The sequence below is a fragment of the Panulirus ornatus genome, chromosome 34 (genome assembly GCF_036320965.1).
Source record: "Panulirus ornatus isolate Po-2019 chromosome 34, ASM3632096v1, whole genome shotgun sequence".
Taxonomy (NCBI): domain Eukaryota; kingdom Metazoa; phylum Arthropoda; class Malacostraca; order Decapoda; family Palinuridae; genus Panulirus; species Panulirus ornatus.
The window spans coordinates 18,955,413-18,982,222 of NC_092257.1; the positions used below are offsets into that span (position 1 = coordinate 18,955,413).

General features: G+C 45.5%; 1 protein-coding gene across 1 annotated transcript in view; it reads right to left on the reverse strand.

Moving 5' to 3' along the window:
• The window catches only part of LOC139760035 (cell adhesion molecule Dscam1-like), a 519,617-nt gene that overhangs the window by 5,619 nt on the left and 487,188 nt on the right, over positions 1-26,810 (reverse strand). Inside the window, exons 4-5 of the mRNA XM_071682775.1 lie at positions 23,903-24,061; positions 19,311-19,460 (exon numbers count right to left, since the gene is read on the reverse strand). Of these exons, the coding sequence (XP_071538876.1) occupies positions 19,311-19,460; positions 23,903-24,061 (309 nt within the window). The remainder of the gene's footprint in view (positions 1-19,310; positions 19,461-23,902; positions 24,062-26,810) is intronic.

Consider the following 26,810-nt stretch of genomic DNA (forward strand, 5'->3'; position numbering starts at 1 on the left):
TGTATAGCTTAAAAATACCTGGCAGTTGCACTCAAGGAGTGAGGAGCAATTTGTGTACATAGAGAGGTCAGGTCTCTGATTCTTTGTGTTACTGCAGGTGTGTATGATGCACTGTGTTGGTGCAGGTGTGTATGATGCACTGTGTTGGTGCAGGTGTGTATGATGCACTGTGTTGGTGCAGGTGTGTATGATGCACTGTGTTGATGCAGGTGTGTATGATGCACTGTGTATGGTGCAGGTGTGTATGATGCACTGTGTTGATGCAGGTGTGTATGATGCACTGTGTTGATGCAGGTGTGTATGATGCACTGTGTTGATGCAGGTGTGTATGATGCACTGTGTTGATGCAGGTGTGTATGATGCACTGTGTATGGTGCAGGTGTGTATAGAAAAATAATTTGAAGAAGAAGAAGAGGAAGAATTTTCAAGGAGGAGGAGAAGAAGGAATAGAGAAGAAGAAAGGGAAGAAGAAGAAGAGGAAGCTGAAGGAGGAGGAGGAGAAGAAGTTGGGTGAGATAGGAGAGGAGGAAGGCTGTATCTGCGTGCCCCCAGAGGGTGTATAAATTTGATGAAACTGGCGGGTTCAATTTATCGCCGAATATCCCCGATTCATCTCTGGGTCGGCGAGAGAGAGAGAGAGAGAGAGAGAGAGAGAGAGAGAGAGAGAGAGAGAGAGAGAGAGAGAGAGAGAGAGAGAGAGAGAGTGCGTGAAAGAAGCGGGGGGGAGGAGGAGGTTGCTATTTCATGTGTGGCGGGGTGGCGACGAGAATGAATAAGGGCAGACAGTATGAATTATGTACATGTGTATATATATATGTATATGTCTGTGTATGCATATATATGTATACGTTGAGATGTATAGGTATGTATCTGTGCTGTGTGTGTGGACGTGTATGTATATACATGTGTCTGTGGGTGGGTTGGGCCATTTCTTTCGTCTGTTTCCTTGCGCTACCTCGCTAACGCGGGAGACAGCGACAAAGTATAATATATAATGATATAATATATATATATATATATATATATATATATATATATATATATATATATATATATAGAGAGAGAGAGAGAGAGAGAGAGAGAGAGAGAGAGAGAGAGAGAGAGAGAATCCGTTCAGAGAAAACGGGAAAGCAAGTCACAGGAGGTCGTCACGTCGGGGGACATTTAACTTCTTTCCTCTCCCTACACCAGTAATGGTGTGTGACTCGTCTTGAGACAGGGGTGCTGTCGGGGAAAGGGTAGGAGGGAGTGGCGGAGGGAGGAAGAGTCCATGGGAGGGTAAAGAGGAGGAGGAGGAGAGGAGGGTAGTGGTGGGTGGGTGGCTGTATCTTACAGGAGGGAGGGAGGAATGGATGGGAATGGGATATCATGAGATGGTGATAGAACGCGTGTGGCTACCATACCATAGACGCAAGCAACATGGTCATGTGAAGGAGGGCGTCAGAGATGGTACTAGGATGAAGAAAGATGAGGTTATTGGGGGTTGGAGGTCATACACTACTCTGCCATTGAAGAGAGAAGAGTAAGGGGTGATTTAAAGACAACCTTTAAGATCTGAGTCCCGTCTGATTACGCCACGAGTGGACAGTCTTTCGAGAAATGCAAAGACACAAGAACCAAACACCATACATGAAATTTGAACAAAAAAGAAAAATGTTAGAAAAAAAACGTAAAGGAGTTGTGTTTTTTTGTATCATAAGGGAATGACTAGATTAGACTTAGTTCTATAACTGTGGTTGCTGACGGAATACAGAAATCTAAAAACAAAAAAAATGTATGATAATAGATAAAGTTCAGGAGAAGGGGGCGCCCCTCCAACCACGTACGTAGCCCACCTTCCCCACTCCCCAGCAGTCTGTACAGGACAAATAGGTAATGTCATACATGAGTAAATATACATACATGAATACATACATACATACATACATAATTCATGAAAAAATACAAAACGAAAAATGGTGTTTCTGCTCCGTCCGGCTCCCACGTATAATTTGAAATTCCAAAAGACTTTCCTGGTGATGTATTGTCACATATATTTTCTCCCTAGCACATTTCACCTCAGTTAACCTGGTGTTGGTCAAGACAAGGATATAACCCTCCCGGGTCACAGGGATGGCCAGAAGTGAAGCTTATGATATGTATAAGGGAGGCACTGGATACAATAGGTGGGATGGAGGCGTTTCCAACCCCCTTGTCTTATGCACTGGGAAGGTGGGTGTGTGCCATGAACTTGACTCAGTCAAGCGTGTCATGTCTTGGTCCGTGTGTGTGTGTGTGTGTGTGTGTGTGTGTGTGTGTGTGTGTGTGTGTGTGTAGTGTGTGTGTGTGTCACACGTCGTAAAAGGATGTGTCTGGGAACCTGGAGGACGTGAAGATATTCATTAAAAGAAAAAGAATCGAATTGTGTGTGTGTGTGTGTGTACCTTCACCTTCATACATCTCTAGTGGTAAATACTGGGGGTGGGGGGTGGAAGAGGGTAGGTATCTAATGGTTAGTGTCCCCCAACTCCTACGCAAATGGTAGCGGTTCGAATCCCGCTGTCAAGGGAGGGAATTAGGTATGATAAAATATCTTGCACATCATAGTCCGTCCGTTCGCTCGTTTTCTCTCTCTCTCTCTCTCTCTCTCTCTCTCTCTCTCTCTCTCTCTCTCTCTCTCGTTTTCTTTTTAAGATAACGGGAAGAAGGAAGCGTTGAATGAATTTCGCTTGAGGGCGTGCTTTGGGAGCAGCACACGTCACTAACCATGGTAGAAAAATGTTACTTTTTGCATCAGAATCAGTGTATGCAAATTAGACGTTCGGTCATTACCTGAGATTTGAATTTTTGGGTAAATATCTTTCGACATCTCGGATCCCAAACTTTTCAACCTCTTGAATGACAAACTTGCACAAAGTTTAAACTTACGTGAATATCAACAAAGACACTATCAATTAAAAACGAAATCATGTAACAAAAAATGTTTGACACAAAAAAAAAAAATAGAAAAAAAGGGAAGTTAAAAGAATCATTTAATAAAAACGCTAATTAATTTTTTTTTGCATCAGTACAGCACATGACAAGAGTTCCCTTTTGTTATTCTTTTTTTTACTCGTTTTAATTTGGGAGGGAAAAGAAAACGCGAGTCAGGGAAGGTCAAATGGGCAAACAGAAGTGGCCTGTGTTATGAATCACATCTGAAGAAAATGGGATAATATATAAACACCAGAGGATGGTAAGTGGTCGATGGGCGGACTGTGAACCCCACGCCCCTAATTCCCGCCCAGTTTTACCACGCCCACACTACCACCACCGCCCACATATGCTCCGTCCACCTTTAACCCCTCGCCCATCTTTACCTCGCCCACTTCCTTCTGTCCTACACCTAGATTTGCTTGTCCAAATGAGCACCAATACAGGCCTAGGATCACAGCTAACCACCACCAGCGCCTGTATCACACTCAACAGAAACTGGAGAAACCTTCAAGAGAAAAAAAATCCAAACAGAAACTGAGACACATGAGCGCTACTCCTTCGCAAGGCTGAGAACAGAAGGTAATAACAGAGGCATGAAAGGGGAATATGTACGAATTTATATAGAAGAAATGATGTTTGAGTCGAAAGTAAATAACATAACGGAAGATTCAGGCAACACTCGTAAGAACGAGAATCTTGCAAGAAAATATGAAACTAACTATTTGGATCATGTTTAAGAAAGAAAACCAACGGTCAGAAGATTTACAGAAAATGGGTCCAAGAGTTGGACATACTAGGACCAGTGGTTGTTCACGGGAGCTAAAGACCCCATGGCGGATGAGGCATACAAAGGGCAGCAGGATACTACGAGAGAGAGAGAGAGAGAGAGAGAGAGAGAGAGAGAGAGAGAGAGAGAGAGAGAGTTATAACCCCCCCTCCACCACTAACCCACCCGTCGGTATGGTGCAGGGGAACGAGGTCGCTTGGAATGTATATATATATATATATATATTGGGTACACTGGTATCGCCCATCCAAAGGCTTTCTACAAAATTGCACAAGACCATCATCTTTGGTTTTTCCCTTCCCTTACGACAAACCCCGTCCGCATGACGTGGGACATACCCTACGCTGATCTTTCTTTCTCCTTTTTTTTTTTAATGTAATTTCGATACAGTTTCCCCCTTTTTTTCTTATCCTGTCTCCCACAGAAAACGTTGTAGGGGTATCTATAAAACCAGCTGGAAATGTGTGCTGGACCCCATACAAAACACTCTTCGATTCTCCATCAGTTAATAAACCTAATCTAAACCTGATTTAAGGAACAACCTGATAATACATGATGATAATTGGTGGTTCTTATCTCGTCACAGTCTAAGCCTCATCTCAAGGCTGGATTACAAATGAGTCGAAACATATGAAACGAACCAGCTTCGGTAACCAGCTCAACAACGCTTCAGTTTAAGGTTCACGGAGGAGGTAACATACAGGAGATACACCCACTGTGATGTGCTCATTCCGTGGCTCACAATAGGGATGATTCTCCCTCAAGCACTAGAGAGACCAGGGTTCGCACCCCACTCCACCTCACGTCTCATGAACACCTCATCGGTTCACAGTGTCAGGCTTGTGAAGCTGCTTCACCAAGTGTATGTCGAGGGTCAGTCTCAAGGCTCATAATGTCCATCAGTGCGTCATGTCAGTGCTCTTTTTCAAGGCCTTACGGAGGGACAAGAGAAGAGAGGGTGATGAAGGATAGTTGTGTTTAATGGAGTCTATCCTTCTAAGTCCTTATGGTGGGGCAATAGGGAAAGGTGATGAAGGATTCGAAAGTTGTGGTTCATGGAGTTTATCCTTCTAAGTCCTTATGGAGAGACAAGAGAAGAGGGTAATAAAGGATTCGAAAGTTGTGTTTAATGGAGTTTATCCTTCTAAGTCCTTATGGAGGGGCAATAGAAGAAGGTGATGAAGGATTCGAAAGTTATGGTTCTTGAGTTTATCCCTCTACGTCTGGCATGACAATGTCTATACCTTGTCCCTACGGTGAGAAAAGAAGCTCAGAAAGTTGTTCCAAAACTATGGAGAAAGATCATATTTGTGTGTAGCGGCTCACAAGTATCAGTGAATCTCATCCACCCCGCGTTCGAATCCTGGTACGGGCAGGCGGTTTACTCACATCCAGCCCTCTGGCATTCGTCGATTAATGTGCACATGACCTAAGCTGGGCACACACACACACACACACACACACACACACACACACACACACACACACACACACAAACTTTGAGAGATCACTGCTGATTTTACTCCCCAACATGACCTGTTCTACAAGTAACGGAAGAACTTGAAAGAAACATTGCCAAGGACGGTGAAAAACGCTACAGAACACTGAAGGGGAGGTGGACGAACTGGGTAACACAGCGTTGGAGCAACGGAGCAAAAGGTAACCAAAAAAAAAAGATGATGGATGATGCTCTTAATATGGGTATACTTAAATATGGGGTCTCCCAGGAGAAGGGCAGAGGAGGGTAGAACAGGAAGGCAATCAGCCCTGTCTTCAAAGAACAATGAACACTGGAGGGAAAGAGGAAGTAAAGACCAAAGATGTTGAACTCCGGGGCTGAGAGAAAACAACGCCCCAGAGGTGAGTGAAGGGGAACACACGTCCTTTGGTGTTAGGTCAGACAGGCCGAGCGAAGTATCTTATATAAAGCCATAGACGAGGCCGTGTGTATACACAGTCAGAGACTGGATTGTCAAGGGAAGGCGCGCGACTGGAAAAGGGACTTAAGGACACAAGACTCGCCCAGGGGAAGATAGCGCGACGATGGGAAAAAGGAGAATGTAGGTAAGATTCAAGATGATTAGGAGGACAGAGGCCCAAGATAACAGAGAGAGATGGACCAATACGCCAATGAGGGAAGCTGGAGGGAGAGAGAGAGAGAGAGAGAGAGAGAGAGAGAGAGAGAGAGAGAGAGAGAGAGAGAGAGAGAGAGAGAGAGAGAGGAGGGAGAGGGGGGGGGGGGAGATTACCACCTGCAAGTCCGTGATGGTCTTTGAGTTGGTAGAGGACAATGTTTCGAACAAGGCTGAGAGGGAGACTAAAAGAAGAGAGGCGTGTCCACATGCTACTTTGACACGTTGAACTTGTCAAAAGGCAGTTTTAGAAATGAGAGAAGATACGAGAGTCGGTGTATACAGGCAAGACTCGTGTGTGTGTGTGTGTGTGTGTGTGTGTGTGTGTGTGTGTGTGTGTGTGTGTCTGTGTGTGTGTGTGTGTGTGTGTGTGTGTGTGTGTGTGTGTGTGCGTGTGTGTGTGTGTGTGTGTACTAAGAAGTAAAGACACGGTACATATACATAAAAGGTTAAGTGAAGGGGCAAAACGAGTGAAAAATACAAACACAAACACACACACACACACACACACACATACACACACACACACACACAAACACACGTGCCTGGCGCTCGGGGCAACAGCCTGGATACTCAAGTTACCCCTCCCCCTTATTTACCACCCCCTCCCCACTCCACCGTTAACTAACACCAAACAACCCTCCCTCCCCTCCCTTTGTGCAAACAAGGTGCGCAAAGTCTGAAAATCATGCACGTGCGACCAACTTGAAATCATCGAGCGGGTGAAGAAGGCAACAATAAAGTGAACAACGTGTGGCAGAGCGCCCCAAGCACTGACCAGAGAGAGCCTCCGGGGCGCCACCCGCTCTCCCACGGTATTTGAGTGTTTCTGACCATGTGGTGCCCTCCAACCCACGCAGTGCCCTCCAACCCTCGCAGTGCCCTCCAACCCTCGCAGTGCCCTCCAACCCACGCAGTGCCCTCCAACCCACGCAGTGCTGCTCCCCTCCTCCCCTTGGCCTCACGCGTGGGGTGGGAAAACGGAGCCTCTCCCTCTCTCTCTCTCTCCACCTCCACCTGGTCTTCCTCCCTATATCCACACTAATTAGCCGTGGTTACTGTGGGGAGAGGGTGAAAAGAAGAGGAGGAGGTAGGGGGGTATGGAAGACTATCTATCCTCAGTCCCTATCACGCCTCTTACCCTCTCTATCCATTGGTGCTGCTCGCACTGCTCCTTCCGCCGCTCTCTCTCTCTCTCTCTCTCTCTCTCTCTCTCTCTCTCTCTCTCTCTCTCTCTCTCTCTCTCTCTCCGACCATCGTGTGGACCTCAAAGATGACAACCTTGGAAAAAGCTGCTGCTGCTGCTACACCACACCACGCTTGTCGCCAATCATCCCCCCACCATCCCCATCCCCTCCTATCGACAGAGATCCCTCGTCCCCGAGTTACCAGTTCGGCACCACAGAGAGCGGCCCAGCCGCGGACCATCGGGGGTCGGTTTTCAGTGAAACATTCGCACAGGGTGTGTGTTTTTCTCCCTTAGAGCCGACCTGCACTACGTGGGGAGACTTTAATCCCCATCTGACGTTTCTCTGACATTTTCGAGCATCCGTCTAGCTGGAGGCGGACATGCGATGCAGAGATATTGCCTGAAAATTGGTCATTAATTATGCTAAAGAGTTTATCAATCTATCATCCTCGAAAATAATTATTCTCGAAGGGTTACATGTTCTCGCTGCTGAGAACGTGTCCCCCCCCCCCCCCTCACGTTCCTCTTCACAAACGCCATAACCCAGTAATGGAATCATCCAATCTAATTATGCTAATTAATGGCAATTTGGTATAACTGATGGTTAGTAAGGCATGTGTAGAACTTAATTACGCACTGATGAATTAACTGATATTACAAGTTACCTGCGACAGCCTTAATTAGATTAATGATGGATGAAGCGAAGGAAATTATCAAACAGATGGCCCGTGGTGTAAATCTAACTTGATGTAAATTCCCGTGAAGTTATTCTCCATTGTAAAAATGCTATCTCGGAGTAACTTAGATAAACGCTTTCATGTGCCATTTTTTATTTTTTTTGGACTCGTCAGTAGCAAATGTATTGTTATAACCGAGAAAAATATGATATGCAGCTGTGAATTTATACACACACACACACACACACACACACACACACACTTACACACACACACACGCACACATATATATGTGCTCGCCATTTCCTGCGTGGGTAAGGCAGCGTCAAGAACAAATGACTGACTCTTCGAGGGACATTTCTCACCTAATCGCCTGCTACGACACGTAGGAAATACGTGGGCAGTATTGCTTCTCCCCTGTCCCCCAGGGATTATAAGTATATATATATATATATATTCCTATGAGTCCACGGGGAAAATGGAACACGAAAAGTTCCCAAGTGCACTTTCGTGTAATAATCACATCATCAGGGGAGACACAAGAGAGAAATATAACAGTCAGATTACATCGAAGAGACGAAGCTAGGACGCCATTTGGTAAACATGTGATTGTCCAAAGTTGTATGTTTTGGACAATCACATGTTTACCAAATGGCGTCCTAGCTTCGTCTCTTCGATGTATATCAACTGACGGTTATATTCTCTCTTGTGTCTCCCCTGATGATGTGATTATTACACGAAAGTGCACTTGGGAACTTTTCGTGTTCCATTTTCCCCGTGGACTCGTAGGAATATCTTGATCACGCGCAAAATTGTGATCCTTTCCAACATATATATATATATATATATATATATATATATATATATATATATATATATATATATATATATCGTACATACAATCCTCCAACAGCCAGGATCGAACCCGGGACCTAAGACATAGACAAGCTATGTCCTAAGACATACAGCTAACCTGTTCAAATAAGTCTACGTAATCTTACGATGTTGATGCTGTTTACGTATGTATATATAATCAGGTATACCTCATAAACCTTGCATAATTACTGCGTCTCGCAGATAATTAACAAATTACGTAAAACCTGAAGTGTACCATTAGTGGCATGGATGAAAGTCCAATTAAGAAAGGATTTTGTGGCTACGCGGATCTTAATATTCCTGTTACCTGTTCGTTTCTCAGGGAGTTCAGATGGGAAGATGATATACATATACATAGGTGTTACCGGACTCTGTTTGCGTTTGAGGATGCGGCGAATGAATAGCCAAAATGGTGGTTTTTTTTATGAGCTGAGGTTGTACTGGCAACTGATGCCTTAATCAAGGCCATCCCTTAAACGCTATATATATATATATATATATATATATATATATATATATATATATATATATATATATATATATATATACCTTAGCCTAAGCCAGATACTCAATTTACCACGCCACCCGTAAGTGGGGGATGAACAGCCTGGTTGACTGTGGACCGACTGACGAAACCAGGATTCGAACCTATGAGGTGTACCCCGGGCGTGAATGCGTTACGGTATAGAGGAAGCTATACAACTCAAGTCTTTCACTATAGACGTAGTCTTGGGTATGAGATTATACGTGTAGAAGTCCACAGTGAATGTCATTGAGAATGAATCAAGAGGTATTAGAATTATGAAATAACTGTTGCACTGTGAACTCAGAGGAAATTAGAGGAATTAAATGTTAGTTTATCATTAAGTATAATGTATAAAATTTTTGATGATTAAAAAAAAAAAACTGGAGTATTGACTCATTTACAACACTTACATACAATTTCTATTCCATTTCCCTGATGAGCAATATGAGAAATAAGTTGTATAACGAAATTAAAGTGGGGAAAATTTTCTTTTCTATGAAACGAAATTAAAGTGGAAATTTTTGTTTAATGAACTGAAACAGAAGGACTTGAAATAAGTGTAAGCATTAACGTCATAGCAAATACAATGGCCATTAGAATAAGACCTACTCCCTGCCCTAACAAAATCAGTTCTATTAGTAATGTATTAGTTATGTATTAGTTATGAGTGAGGGATCTGTGCTACACAATACGGAGCCCAAGTTATACCAGGAGGAGGAGTTGTAAAGCATACAGTTAGTCAGGGTGGGAAGAGAGGGAAAAAAAAAGTCACTGTAATATAGTTCCCTCGAAAAGATAGACAGATACATAGTTAGATATATAGATGGATAGACAGATAGATGGATGGATAGGTGGATAGATAGAAAGATAGATAGATAGACAGACACAGACAGACAGATAAAGAGACAGACAGATAGATAGAAATAGATAGATATATAGATAGATAGATAGATAGATAGATAGATAGATAGATAGATAGAGAGAGAGAGAGAGAGAGAGAGAGAGAGAGAGAGAGAGAGAGAGAGAGAGAGAGAGAGAGAGAGAGAGAAACACAAGGATCGTCTCGTGCTATGGCCATGCCTCTGGCCAGGGGTCTGCCCCTTACTGCCCCCCCAAGCTCAGACCAATAAGTTATTATTGAGTTAGTGCAGGTAACTTTGTAGCTGAGTGATGTGCTGGAAGAGTGAGTGAGTGAGTGAGGGGAGAGAGAGAGAGGAGCGTAGCCTCAGGATGGATGGTTCATGAGGAGGAGGAGGAGGGGATGATGTGCCGTGTGAGTGATATAGGTCGATGGCCCAGCTGAAGGAGGGCAACTCCTGAAGTACAATGGTCGCTCCTTCTGCAGGAGGATTTCCATTTTCTTTACTTGTCCAGAGGTATTTACTCCTTAATCTTGGATAAGTTCTTTTTTTCTTCATTTCTTCTGCATTTTGTCCAGGACTTTTTTTTTCCTTCTTCTTTTTGTCTTTCACTGTAGTTTTCGTCCAGTGGAACACTATGTGCTCGAAGTGGTAGGCTTCCTAAACTTTGAGCTCCAACTTTTGTCTTGGGAAGAACAAACACTCATTTATCATCTGATTCCACGAAGGATAACCTTCATTTAGCAGTAGTAATAACACTGCAGTTACTACTTTTGGGAATACTTTCGATCCAGTGGTAATATCTGGTTCAGGAGAGAGAAGTAGCTGGAAGAACTTTGCGGGAAACAATTTTTGCACAGTGGTGATTTTTTTTTTGGCTGTGCAGAGAACATTTCAGAAGAGCTGGCCTCTTATCTGAACGTGTTTGCGGATGATGCCGTGGGCGGGAAAGGAGAGGGAGGGAGGAGGGATAAAGCGAAGAGGATTGCATCAACCTACAAGAGAGACCTAAACAAACTTCAAACTTGATATTTACTTAAGGAAAAATCATCTAAGGTAAATATACAGTTATGAGGATGGGTGACAGTGTAAACAACATGAAAGATGGAGGAATGGATGAATGAAGTATACTGCGTGATGGCACTGGGAATTCAGAGAGAATGCAGTAGCTCAAGGTGTTTGAAAGCAAAGAAAGGCTAAGAGATGTGGCTCCATGAGTACAAATCTCCCGCCCCATACTGTACACATAGACAACTATAAACAGGTATTCTCTCTCTCTCTCTCTCTCTCTCTCTCTCTCTCTCTCTCTCTTTCTCTCTCTCTCTCTCTCTCTCTCTCTCTCTCTCTCTCTCTCACACACACACACACACACACACACGATGGTTGTCATAACCACCAGTTTAACAGGCCAGGGTTCGAAACCTGAACAGGGCAATCAACGTAGCCTAAGCCGTTGTGTGTGTGTGTGTGTGTATACACATGGTTAAGAGACGAGACATCAAGAGTGTAACTATCCTCTCCTCGTAACGCTCAAGCAACAGTCACACAACGAACATATACCTCAATGTTACATCCTCGGGAGTAGACATGACTGTGGGTGGAACCATGGGTGAGGGAGGGGTCTAATGTGGCAGTGGATGGAACCATGGGTGAGGGAGGGGTCTAATGTGGCAGTGGGTGGAACCATGGGTGAGGGGGCGGGTCTAATGTGGCAGTGGATGGAACCATGGGTGAGGGAGGGGTCTAATGTGTCAGTGGGTGGAACCATGGTTGAGGGGGGTCTAATGTGGCAGTGGATGGAACCATGGTTGAGGGGGGTCTAACGTGGCAGTGGATGGAACCATGGTTGAGGGGGGTCTAATGTGGCAGTGGATGGAACCATGGGTGAGGGGGGGTCTAACGTGGCAGTGGATGGAACCATGGGTGAGGGGAAAGGGCGTCTAATGTCTTGGGTGCATTAAGGAGCATGAGAAGAGGAGTCACTGTGTGTGTGTGTGTGTGTGTGTGTGTGTGTGTGTGTGTGTGTGTGTGTGTGACGAAAAGGGAAGTCTTACGTTTTGGGGGCAATGCTGAGTAAGGGAAGACAGGTCACTGTGTGTGTGTGTGTGTGTGTGTGTGTGTGTGTGTGTGTGTGTGTGTGTGTGTGTGTGTGTGAGGGTAATGTTGTGTATGTTTGATGCCTTTACCATAGAGGCATTTTCCTCAACTTCGTTTCCATGACAGTAAGAATCATCATTAGACTTGCAGAGGACGAGTTCTAATCTCACTATATGACATATTAATGACCCACTTCGTGACAGTACACTCAGCCACTCCAGTATGAAGCTCCTCACTAATTCCACTTCGAGTGCCAACATGTTACCATTCCCTCCCTCTTGCCATCTGTTGTGGTTCATCTAATCAACACTCTCCTTCTCCCTCCTTTCCCTCTCCTACGTTTCTCCTCACCCCCACACCCTAGTTTCACACACACCACGAACATCACTCACCCTTCCTTCCATCCATCCATCTGTCACTCCTTTTCTTGACCTTTTCAATCTACTAACAGCCCTGCTCCCTCAACCTCCACTCCACGGCCCTTCCTGTCTCTCTCTCTCTCTCTCTCTCTCTCTCTCTCTCTCTCTCTCTCTCTCTCTCTCTCTCTCCCCCGTCCCGACACTCACCCCTTCGCTCACTACCGGGAAGCGTCCGACCCCCGAAAAGTTTTTCAATCGCACTCTCTCGATTGAACATCTTCCCCCAACCCCCCTTGACCTCCACCTCCTCCTCCTCTTTTTCTTCCCTCTCCTCCTACTCTCTCTCCTCCTCCTCCTCTCTCTCTCTCTCTCTCTCTCTCTCTCTCTCTCTCTCTCTCTCTCTCTGTAACCCAACGCTACACCTCAAAAAATTCTCAGAACAGGAAGTTTGTAACTCTTCCTTTTTTTTGAGGGAGGGAAAGAAGTCATTATAGGTCTTCCTCCTCTTGAGTAATAAGGGAGTCTTGCCCGCCATCACACGCACGGCGGATTCCTTCTGGGCCTCTGGAAGCACGACCGTGCGTTAGGTTAAGACGAAGACCTCGTCCCAAGTTTACGTTGAAGGAATCAAGTGCAAGAAGACGGAGAGGGGAAAGTGGTGTTCTATAGACCATAACTATTTACCCCCACAGACGAAAATGGCAGGAGCGCCATTACCATCTATTGGTTAATGGTACAAAATATATGTGTTATGGCATTACCATCTATTGGTTAATGGTACAAAATATATGTATTATGGTATTACCATCTATTGGTTAATGGTACAAAATATATGTGTTATGGCATTACCATCTATTGGTTAATGGTACAAAATACATGTGTTATGGCATTGCCATCTATTGGTTAATGGTGCAAAATATATGTGTTATGGCATTATCTATCCCTCCGATGCCGGAGGGGAAAATAGTGTCAACTTAAAGTACCTTGTTAAGCCCCGGCTGTGTTGACTCAGCTTTACATGCCTGTCTCAAAACGTTTACTTTTCTCTCTTTCTTTTTTCCATTTTTTCCCCCTTAAAGCCAGTAATGCATGGCCAGGTAACAAGCGATGCTGTGGCGAACCTTGCGCCCTGGCTTTTATCCCTACCATCATCTGAGTGTATCCACTTTTGGCATCCTAGTAAAGCAATTTGTAAGCACACACACACACACACACACACACACACACACACACACACCAGCCTAAGCCAGCTACTCGTTTATCTGTCAGCCCCGATGGTGAGGATGAACAACTGGGGATAGCTGTGGGCCGATAGCCTCGCCTAGGATTCGAACTCGTGAAGGAGAAAGGAAGAAGAAACACCAATGCAGTCTGGGCCAAGGGGAACCTCACCTTAGCCTGGGGTCCGGACAGAACTCCAGGTAACAAAGGTATTAGGGTCATCCACGAGGATAAAGGACACATTCTAAGGACCTGCCTGATAAAACCCCTTCCTACAATGACCTCTTGAAAGGCATACATAAAATATGAGGGAGGGAGGGGAAGAATGAGACTCAATTGCTCTCTTGATGAAGATAATGAGAAGAAAGAGAAGAATGAGAAGGAGAAAACTGTAGCTAGTATGGGTGAGGGGGTGGAGTGGACGTGGGAATTATTGATGAGACGAGAGACGTGGACAGAGTTAAGTGTTTCTCGTGGAGGAAGGGAGGCCTCGTCTCCTGATGGTGGTGGACGATGAGAGAGAGAAAGAGAGAAAGAGAAAGAGAGAGAGAGAGAGAGAGAGAGAGAGAGAGAGAGAGAGAGATAATGAAAGAAAGGAGATTGATGATGTTAATCTCTCTCTCTCTCTCTCTCTCTCTCTGGTTGCAGGAGAGAAATGGATAGCGCAGGGGAGGACCCTCGCCATTCTGGGGACGTCAAAGCATTAACAGATTAAGGGAAGGTAAAGCTTGAGCTGTGTGTGGGAAGGTACTCAAGCTCACAAAAGCTTCAGAAAGAAATCCTCAGAGAGAGTCTGGAGGAGAAGAGGAATATGAAGTATAAGCGATACACTTCAAAACTGAGAGGGAGGGGAAAAATTTGAGAAGGGGGAGGGAGGGAGGTATCCGTTCTCCCTGTGAGTGTGAAAAATTGAAGCTGTCTTGATAAAGATGTGAGTTTAAAGAGTTAAACGCAAGGGCTGTACCGAGGGAAGTTAAATGGATTTCCCGAAAAGTTAAAAAAGTTTGGGAGAGCGAATGTTGATAAGTTCTGCGATTATTCACGAGCAGCTTCGTAAGTGTTGAATCTTTTATCGCTTGTGTGAGGAATAAATGAGCAGGGCTGGAGCATGAGAAGGGAATCTGGACCCTTACACACACACACACACACACACACACACACACACACACACACACACGCACGCACGCCTGAGCCTAAGACCAGAGACGGGAGTGATGGAGGGAGGGGGATAAAGAGGGACGAAAAATATTACCCTAATCAATCTCCCGCACCACGAAATTTATGCTCATACTTCGAGATCCTCTTTTGTGTCTTGGGCTTCAATGCACATTCCACAACTCCTTAGCTCCGTCAGGTCGAAATTCTAAGGGCAGGGAAGAGAAGAGACTACCCATCCACGTCGGTGTATCTAGGTCCTTATAGCCATAGTCATTTTTAGGGGGTATGACGTGTTTCTTCGGGGGATTTGAACATTTCCAAGACGACCGACGAGTGTCACATGTTGAAACGACACCTCAGCCAGATACCTGGCTTCGAAACCTTCGAGGCCATTCCTTTACCGCAAATGGGCCACCAGTCACCTTGACGTAAGACCCAGCTCCTACCCTCTGGTGGAGTTCCCTCCCTCCCCACACACACACACCCACCAGGAGTAACTTTTACGTGCACTTCTCTGTGACTGTTATATTCATCTGACCTCCTCTGGTCGTGGGGTTTCCAGCCAGCCCTCCGCTTTGGGGGGCACTTCAAGGGAACCTCTATGGGTAGTAGGGTCTTCATGTAAAGGGGTGTGGTGGAAGGCCACTCCTGGCCAGAATGTTCTTCACCTAACTTGGTATATGAGAAGGGTAAAGCTCTACCCATCGTCCCACAGGGCACGTCGAAGTTTCCTGGCTTAGATTTTTCTTTTTTTTCTTTTATGGGGCGGGATGGATGGGTGGTTTACGTGGGAGGAGCTTCAATCCGATTTATGGACAATGGAGTCTGCTGTTAATTTTTTGACTCGGTTTTCATGTGGCCATTTTATTGCTAGCCATTATGCAAGATTAACTAGCTAGAGTGCCGAGAAATTGATGACTTGAAAAAAAAATCAGTAGGGCATGAAGTACGGTACGGCCCTTGAGCACGGAGGTACGGCGTTTGAGCACGACGGTACGACCCTTGAGCACGACGGTACTACCCTTGCGCACGACGGTACGACCCTTGAGCACGACGGTACGACCCTTGAGCGCGAAGGTACGGCCCTTGAGGACGACGGTACGGCCCTTCATCAAGACGGTACGGCCCTTCAGCAAGACGGTACGGCTCTTCAGCACGACGATACAACTCTTGAGCATAAACGCACAACCCTTAAACACGACGGTACACCTGTTGAGCACGACGGTACATCCCTCGAGCACGACGGTACAACCCTCGAGCACTACGTGACAATCTATGAGCACAACGGCACGATTCTTGAGCACGACAGTACGACCTACGCCCTCAAACACAATTCGCATTCCATAAACAAGTGTCATACTGCGTTTACTGGTCGATGTTCGATTATCATATGTCGACAACAGATGGTGTCTGTTATCATCCAACGGACAAAACGAACAGTTTATCTGACAGTGTGGTCTCTGGAAGGTCCGTAACTCTGGTCTGCTGCACGGTGCCACAGAGACCCATTACCTCAGGTAGCCGGAGGGAGAGGAAGGGAGGGAGCTCGAGTAAGGGGATTGATGGACAAACTTATATGAGGGGAACGGGTGATAGATATGTTGGGGGGAGAGGGGACTAGGCTTCCCCACGCACAGCCGGAGGACGAACTGAGATCTCGTCCTTGTATAAGGGGGGAGGAGAGGTTGAACCACCTCGGGTGGAGAAGGAAGGCTGAACCAGCCCCCATGTTTATCTGGAGGAAGAGAGACCCCTGAACCTGTATGAGGATGGAGGGAGGGCAGAGCTGCCCTTCTATCGGTGTTTAAGGGAGACTTCTTCCCTATATAAGGGAGAAGGGATGAACCATGCACTGTTTATATCGATGGAGACCCCCTTCTGGGTGTAAGGGAAGAAATGGGAGGGCTGAACCAACCCCTAGTCATGACTTGAGACAGACCCCACCCTTGTATAAGGGGTAATAGGAAGGCCAATCAATCCTCTAGTCTTGTCTGGGGGAGTTCTCACCCCTGTATAAGGGGAAAAGGAGAGCTGAACCACCCCCTGGTCATTCATGTCAGGGGGAAGATCAAGCTTCAGTATGAGGAGGAGGGGTTAGGGCTGAAACACCCCACCTCTCATGTCTGGAGGGAGAACAGCCACTATATTAGGGGGTTAGAGGGAGGAGTGACAAACCCTTTGACCATGTGTGGGGAGATCCCGTCCTTGGAGGAGGAGGGAAGGGAGGGAGGGCTGAACATCCCTGCCCCCGGTTCATGTCTAGTGGGGCGGAGGGGAGGGAACTCTCCGGAAATGAACCCTCCTATATATAAGAGGGAAAGGGAAAGCTGAATCGTCTCCCGTCCCATTCCCTCCACCTCACGTCTGGGGCAGTCAGTCTGGACACAATTTCGCCACAGTGGTAGGGAAGGGAGGAAGGAACTGTGCTCAATTAATCCCATGTCCTCACAACCCGCAGCGTCCCACTACCTCCTCTCCGAAGCGACGGTGTCCCCTCTAACTCTCTTGCCCTTCGAGGCCCCACCACCGCCCCACGTCTACTGCCACACCGCAGCGGTGTCCTTCAACCCAATGCCTCTCCTGAAGAAGGAGTGGGAGGCTCTGAGGATCCCACTGGTTCCTGTAGCCAGCCTCCAGGAGGATCTGTCTTGTTTCAGAAAATGTCACACTTACTCCCACACATAAAGGACATCTACTATTCTACTCTCCTACATAAAAGACATCTACTTTCCTATATAAAAGACATCTACTCTCCCACATAAAAGACATCTACTCTCCCACATAAAAGATATCTACTCTCCCACATAAAAGACATCTACTCTCCTACATAAAAGACATCTACTTTCCTATATACAAGACATCTACTCTCCCACATAAAAGACATCTACTCTCCCACATAAAAGACATCTACTCTCCCACATAAAAGACATCTGCTCTCCCACATGAAGGACAACAGTGCCTTTTCTCTCAGCTCAGAGGTAGGGAGGAGCACCTACTCTCCCAAGTAGAGAGGAGGAGCACCTACTCTCCCAGCTAAAAAGTGAGAGTACCTACTCTCCCCCCCTAGTGAAGGGTAAGGGAGGACGCGTTTTCAGCGAAATAATTACCCGGATGTCCATTGTATTTCGTACACTGCGGGGGGTTGGGGTGGGGAGGGTGGAGGGGATATCCTTATTTCTAAGAAAAACACTGAAACGTATGAAGAAAAATGGGAACTCTCGCTTCCGACGATGGTGCATTCACTCAAAAAAAAAAGGTCCTGGAAAATTTTCCCTCGTCCCTCAGCAACCCTGAACCAAATCTGAGAATTCCTATTTTTGTTTTTCTTTAATATTATGGTTAAGTTTTTCTTTAATGTTATGGTTAAGTTTTTCTTTAATGTTAAGTTTTTCAAATTCATTTACGACACGTAAGATAATACAAAAGATGAGTTTATAAAGTTTTTCATATTATATGTATATATATAGATATCTTTTTTTCCATATATATTTGCCATTTCCCGCGTCAGCGAGGTAGCGCAAGGAAACAGACGAAAGAATGGCCCAGCCCACCCATATACGCATGTCTATACATAAACGCTCACACACACGCACAGATACATACCAATACATTTCAACGTATATATACATATACATACACAGACATATACATATATACACATGTACATATTCATACTTGCTGCCTTCATCCATTCCCATCGCCACCCCGCCACACAGCAGTCCACGGGGAACCGGCGAACATTTTTGCTATGTATAGCGAGGGGTAACAGCGAGCAGTGACTATGCTTCGTACACACACACACACACACACACACACACACACACGACCACAGACACATCAGTCTTAGTCTACATACACATGGTAGCCATAGCTTACATACGTACATGGTAGCCCTAACTTACATACGTACATGGTAGCCATAACTTACATACGTACATGGTAGCCATAACTTACATACGTATATGGAAGCCATAACTTACATACGTACATGGAAGCCATAACTTACATACGTACATGGAAGCCATAACTTACATACGTACATGGTAGCCATACCTTACATACGTACATAGTAGCCATAACTTACATACGTACATGGTCGCCATAACTTACATACGTACATGGAAGCCATAACTTACATACGTACATGGTAGCCATAACTTACATACGTACATGGTAGCCATAACTTACATACGTACATGGAAGCCATAACTTACATACGTATATTGTAGCCATAACTTACATACGTACATGGAAGCCATAACTTACATACGTACATGGAAGCCATAACTTACATACGTACATGGAAGCCATAACTTACATACGTACATGGTCGCCATAACTTACATACGTACATGGTCGCCATAACTTACATACGTACATGGTCGCCATAACATACATACGTACATGGAAGCGTTACATAAATATAACGTTGAAGGTAAAGACAAATGGTTGTAACATCACTACGTTACTCACCAGTGACGTAGATCCGAGCAGAGTTGGCGGACTCGTGTGTGGCGCCCGTGAGCGTGTGAACTGCCCTACAGCGGAACGCCAGCTGTGAGTCGGAAGAGTGAACATCCCTGACCACCAGCTGCCCGGTAGACACCATCTGGATGCGGCTGTCTGCAAGGGGGGATGACAGGTGGGAAGAGAAATAAGTAAGGCACACGAATCTCACACACAAACACAACAAGGTATGTGGGAATGAAACTTATGTAAGTTTGTGACACACTTTTGACGACAGTAAGTTTGTGACACACGTTTGACAGTAAGTTTGTGACACACTTTTGACAGTAAGTTTGTGACACACTTTTGACAGTAAGTTTGTGACACACTTTTGACAGTAAGTTTGTGACACACTTTTGTAAGTAAGTTTATGACACACTTTTGACAGTAAGTTTGTGACACACTTTTGACAGTAAGTTTGTGACACACTTTTGACAGTAAGTTTGTGACACACTTTTGACAGTAAGTTTGTGACACACTTTTGACGACAGTAAGTTTGTGACACACTTTTGACAGTAAGTTTGTGACACACTTTTGACAGTAAGTTTGTGACACACTTTTGACAGTAAGTTTGTGACACACTTTTGACGACAGTAAGTTTGTGACACACTTTTGACAGTAAGTTTGTGACACACTTTTGACAGTAAGTTTGTGACACACTTTTGACAGTAAGTTTGTGACACACTTTTGACGACAGTAAGTTTGTGACACACTTTTGACAGTAAGTTTGTGACACACTTTTGACAGTAAGTTTGTGACACACTTTTGACAGTAAGTTTGTGACACACTTTTGACAGTAAGTTTGTGACACACTTTTGACAGTAAGTTTGTGACACACTTTTGACAGTAAGTTTGTGACACACTTTTGACAGTAAGTTTGTGACACACTTTTGACAGTAAGTTTGTGACACACTTTTGACAGTAAGTTTGTGACACACTTTTGACAGTAAGTTTGTGACACACTTTTGATAGTAAGTTTGTGACACACTTTTAATAGTGTACTTAAAGCAATAAGTCGATAGATTAGTAGTTATATAAAGCGATTTATCAATAAAACCGTAAGTTAGATATTTAGTTACTTAGAATCATCATAAAGTAGATAAACATTAAGTACATGGCAGTGAATACGTTTACATTATGAATACACATGACTTTCACAACCATTAGATATGATTATCAAACGTTGTTTAATATCATTTGCAATTTTTGACTCAGTGCGACCAAAAAAGAAAAAGTGTGAATGTGAAATACAAAAGAAATCCTTTTATCATGCTGGCTTTTATATATATATATATATATATATATATATATATATATATATATATATATATATATATATATATATATGTATATATATATATATTCCTATGAGTCCACGGGGAAAATGAAACACGAAAAGTTCCCAAGTGCACTTTCGTGTAATAATCACATCATCAAGGGAGATACAAGAGAGAAATATAACAGTCAGTTGATATACATCGAGGAGACGAAGCTAGGACGCCATTTGGTAAACATGTGATTGTCCAAATGGCGTTCTAGCTTCTGATGATGTGATTAGTACACGAAAGTGCACTTGGGAATTTTTCGTGCTTCATTTTCCCCGTGGACTCATAGGAATATCTTGATCACGCGCAAAATTGTGATCCTTCCCAATATATATATATATTTTTTTCGAACGTAAATAATAACTGCTGGAAATCTGGCAATATATATCTGATCCTTCGCGTCAGACACACGTCATTACACCGACATACAGAGACTATGTCTGTCTGTCTGTCTGTTCATCATCAGTGGCTCTGTGGACATGAAAAGAAGACAATTCCTAAATACCTTAAATTTAGGGTTATCGGAAACAGGATATTTTAGAGCCTTAGAGAGAGAGAGAGAGAGAGAGAGAGAGAGAGAGAGAGAGAGAGAGAGAGAGAGAGAGAGAGAGAGAGAGAGGACAATTTTTTTTTTATAACATTTACATTTATCTCTTTTGTTCAAGTCTGGACCCCTCCTCCATCTCCTCCGCCACCACCATCTCTCGGAGAGGATTTGAGTAATGGGTTGTATGTGTGTGTGTGTGAGAGAGAGAGAGAGAGAGAGAGAGAGAGAGAGAGAGAGAGAGAGAGAGAGAGAGAGAGAGAGAGAGAGAGAGCAGTGGCCATTATGTGGGTCCCTGGAGGGCTGGGCGGCGCCTCTTCATGAGTCTCTGGTAATGGATGGGAGGAAACATATGATTTACGGTCCCCCCCCCAACCCGGTGTCTGAGGCCATGCCTGATGGTGTACACACACACCCACACACACACCTTCCCTCCCTCCCCATCTCTCTCTCTCTCCCCTCTCTCTCTCTCTCTCTCTCCCTCCCTCACCCGTATGCTCTCCTTAAGAACAAAGCAGGTGACCTAATGACCTTATCTTCTCCTTGCCTGGAAAAAAAAGAGAAAAAGGGAAGAAAGAATTACCGAATTTCTCTCGAGCCTCAGAATGGACCCCTGACAGCTGGGTAGTGTGGCTCACACACACACACACACACACACACACACAAACATACTTTCCCTGACACACACACCACCTTAACCAGCTGGTGTCCGGCCAAAAGGTATCTTTCACGAAAAATAAAAGAAAACGGATGAAAAGGTAAATTTAACGCTATAACCTAACCAATCCGGAGACTCCCATAGGATCTGTCGGACCCAGCGAGGGAGGAGCGACGAGGATTCTACTGTCGCCCCTGCCGTGGTTACTTGGGAGGGGGAAGGGATTAAGGGTATTACCAGGAGAAATCCCTAAGAGGTAGTGGGATGCAGGAGGAGGAGAGGAGGAGGAGAAGGAGGAGGAGGAGGAGGGGAAGGAGGTGGTGGCTTCGACAGCGCTGGTTCCACCGACCTCCTGACCTCCTCCAGCCCCGCGGTTGGCCAGTGACGCGACCACTCTGACGCCCATTTCAAGCTCGGATGAGCGTCCCTCTGAGCAGTGTCGCTTGGCCGACCGCCGCTCAGGAGGCTGTCCTCCTCTGTCTCTTAAACCCCAATTGATGGGATAAAACGACCGGGAGGAGACATGTCTAGTGGGAGGACACACATCCAGTGGGAGGAGACATGTCTAGCGGGAGGAGACATGTCTAGTGGGAGGACACACACGTCCACTGGGAGGAGACACGTCCAATGGGAGGACACATGTCTAGTGGGAGGAGACATGTCTAGTGGGAGGACACACACGTCCAATGGGAGGACACATGTCTAGTGGGAGGACACACATCCAGTGGGAGGAGACATGTCTAGTGGGAGGAGACATGTCTAGTGGGAGGACACACGTCCAGTGGGAGGACACACGTCTTGTGGGAGGACACACGTCCAGTGGGAGGACACACGTCTTGTGGGAGGACACACGTCCAATGGGAGGACATACGTCTAGTGGGAGGACACACGTCCAATGGGAGAAGACAACTTTAGAAGGTCTTATTTTTTTCGTACTCGTTTTCCGGCTGACGCAAGTGAATGGAATATAACACAAGTACCTTCATACCAACGCCCTGGGGTAATCTACACTAATCTCTTATACTCAAATGAAAACAGATTTTTTTTTCTTTTGGGTATGATGGCCAGAGACTGGCTGACTTTACGTCCCTCTGCGTCGATGGAAGATTTCTTTTTTCTTTGCCCTGTCTTACCTGGCACAGAGGAGAGAGTTTTCATGGAACATAAGGTGGAAGTTTATCTCTAAAACCAAAGAATTATGATCCATGAGGGAACATAACGACAGCACATCAGGGCATCTTCTGAATTTACTGGAAATATTAACTTGATATCTAGATCTATCAGGCGGCATCTATCTATCTCCAGTAGTCTAATCCTTCTCTTATATTGCCAACGTTTTACCATTACAGCAGACGAGGAGAAGTGTGTCTGTGGACATGTGGTTCCTTGACCACTTCCCCCGAACGTAAAGACGAAGCATTTGCCCCGTACGACATGACGTAAACGGAGGACAGTTAACCTAACCTAATCTAACGTAACCTAACCTGCCAGGTGTGTGGATCAACCCAGTGGGCTGTGAAGATACAGAGGCACATGCATGGTTGGTGCTAAATAATGATTCGCTTATGACGTATCCATGAAACATTACTGTCATCGCCCGAGCCTACAGTGTAATTACCTCCAACGTACACGTCTTTTTTCGTCCTTAAGCAGAGCTTAATTTGTGTCCTTTGAACATAGTTTTTTTTAGGTTCTTTTTCTGTGTTTTGCGACGGCACTTCCTGCCTTGCTCCTTATGGCTGCCTTTAAGCCCTTGTCTGGGGTTGTTATTAGACGGGAGTCGTCTTTGGCCCTGTTCCCTCCATGGCTCATCTCCTTCTCGTACTGAACAATGTGGAGACGGAAGTAAAACTCATCTATATTACCCCTTAACACCATAATGACCCTCTGTAATAGAATACCACTGAATTTACGACCATCCAACGATAGTCTTCCTAAACAACTACCTTCTTAACAACTGATAACAAGCAATTTCGACAGTAAAATGGTTTGCATTCCATTTTGCCTGGGATCATACTGAGGAGGTACTGACCAGCGTTCTGGGAGGGGTAGTAGTTGGTGTGGGCCTGCGTCCAGGAGGTGATGGTGACGAAGTCCTTCACGAAGGGAGGCACCTTGCACTGCAGGACAGCCGTGTTGCCCTCCAAGACGTACTGGTTGTACACCTGCACCTCCCAATACTGCTCCACCACTGTGGGAGGAAGGAACCAACGTTGGTGATCTAAGATGGCTTTCGAAGGATGTGAGGAACACTATCTCTGTTGGGGTTTGAGGCCCCACACTCAAGAGGGACCAGTGGAAGTGGAGTGAGGTGAGAGATGGTTATATGAAACGGGTACATATAGCTTTCATATAAATTATATGATGAGAGAAATGATTATATTAGATGGGTATATAAAGCTTTCTTATATATATGATGAGAGAAATGACTATATGAGATGGGTATATGTAGCTTTCTTATATATATGATGAGAGAAATGATCATATAAGATGGGTATATATAGCTTTCTTATATGATGAGAGAGAAAGACAGGCATAAAGTCGGGTTACAGTGGAGTTGCAGGATCACCTGGAAAGAGCCCTTAGGGTAATTACGAATGAATGAATACATAACACATAAATTCATGGAACTACATAGTCTTTTTGTCGTAGTTGATCGTCGTTTCCCGCGAGAGCGAGGTAGCGCCAGAAACGGACGAAGAGAGGACACCTCCGCCCACAGCCACTCTCAAGCAGTCATTTGTTTGTGTATCAGTCTGTGAACAATTAATGAGCCCCTTCTCTCCTCTGAGCTTAATAGCACCTCAAGTATACAGAATATCCTAAAGCAAGAACATGTTTATCTCGTCTTATATCTACTTTTATCTTTCATGAACGAACGACAGATAGATTCGTCTCACCTCCCCTCACCCACCCACATTCTCTTGACCTGCAAGAAAACCTAATATTGTTTTAAAGTACTCTCTTAATGAGGTAATCAAAGCCATGCAATTAGCAGTAACTCTGGATGGTGTGTCTTTCTAATTCACTGGATGTGAAAAGCAAGCCAACACCCTCCCCATTTTTTTTTTTTTCCCTTTCCCTCTTCTTCCCCCGGTCCATAACTCGTCCTACAGGATGGATCCAGTCCACCTCCTTCCTCCCTCCGCCGCCTCCCTCCCTCCTCCTGCCTCTTAAACCAGCGTCCCCAGACACAGGTAATGTTGGCAGCATAACTTAAGTCTCCCTCACACTCAGGTATTACTGGATGTTTCCATCTCTCTCTCTCTCTCTCTCTCTCTCTCTCTCTCTCTCTCTCTCTCTCTCTCTCTCTGTACGGGCTAAACCTGCCTTTATGACAAAATCACCTTCTACGTGCTTCGTAATTAGGTTATTGCATGGGAGTGTCTGTATGTGTGAAGATGTGTGAGTCTGTGTGTGTGTGTGGATGTGTGTGTGTGTTTGTGTGTGTGTGTGTGTGTGTGTGTGTGTAAGTGTGTGTGTGTGTGTGTGTGTGTGTGTGTGTGTGTGTGTGTCTGTGGGACCAGAGGGGGGAGAACTGATGTGTGTGTAGGAGATAGATAAGGTGTGTGTGTGTGTGTGTGTGTGTGTGTGTGTGTGTGTGTAAGGGAAATGTACGAGTATCTGCAGAAGTGGGACTGTAAGGGACACATGTCGGGGAGAGGGAAGGCTAGGGTTTCGTATGAGGGGATATAGAGGGGAGTGAGTGTGTGTGTGTGTGTGTGGGTATGTACTGGTTTGGTCTGCAGGGGTGGGACGGTATGTAAGGGAAGGACAGGGTTGAAGGGCTTGCAATACAGGCAGGGGATTGGGAACTTATATGTTAGGGTAGATATGTGGCGTGGACGTGTATGAAGGGGAGTGGATATGTACCTGTGGGTGTGGATATGTGTGTGTGTGTGTGTGTGTGTGTGTGTGTGTGTGTGTGTGTGGTGTTGTGTGTGTAGGGAGTGCATATTGTAAAGGGGGAGTTGACGTAGGGGCATGGTTGTCAAAGGAGAACGTCAGATGTAACCAAAAACACACACAAGAAATAAAATGTCTTTGTGACGGGAGGAAAGAGGAGGAGGAGGAGGAAGGAGGAGGAGGAGGAAGAGGAGGAGGAGGAGGAGGAGAAGGAGGAGGAGGAGGAGGAGGAGGAAGGAGGAGGAGGAGGAGGAGGAGGAGGAGGAGGAGGAGGAGGAAGAAGAGGAGGAGATAACTCTCACGTGTCAACAGGAGCCACACCTTCCCCAGGAGGGACTAACCCATACTGGATCTTGGCCAAGGACTCCTCCCCCCCTTCCACCTGCCTGACCGCCCACACTGCCTGTACGCTCCTCCGAGCTCCGGCGGAGGCGACCGACCACCCGACCACAGTGACCAGCACCAACGCTGGAGACATTCCCTGAAAACTTTCTCCCATGTTATCCAGGCTGGTACATGAGTGTGGTGGCGGCCGCTACCACTGCTTGGGCGGGGGAGAGAAAGAAACGGTGTGAAAAAAGAATGCGTCTTGCGTCTGCAGGGGGCCAAGGGAAGAGGGAGGGGAAAGTGTACAAGTGAGGGAACACAGGGGGAAATAATGGTCGAAATAAGACGAAGACGAAAAAAGAATGTTTTTAGGGATAGGAAAACAGATTTATATATTTTTTTTCTCTACCTCCGAAAGAGGTGTAGAGTTTAAGTCTGTGTGGGAGGGGACAAGTGAGTCTGCAGCGTGAAGGCGAGGGGGAGAAAAAGTAAAAACAAGTGAGAGAAATATCCACTTTCACTAGGGTCACTGTGCAAAGCATCGGGGGAAGGGGATGGTCGACCAGTCTACCAGGTGAAGCAAGATTCTCTCTCTCTCTCTCTCTCTCTCTCTCTCTCTCTCTCTCTCTCTCTCTCTCTCTCTCTCTCTACCTTCTATGGGTCTCCTGCAGCGCTCAGCAAGCCAGCCAAGTTCGACGGGCCTGAGC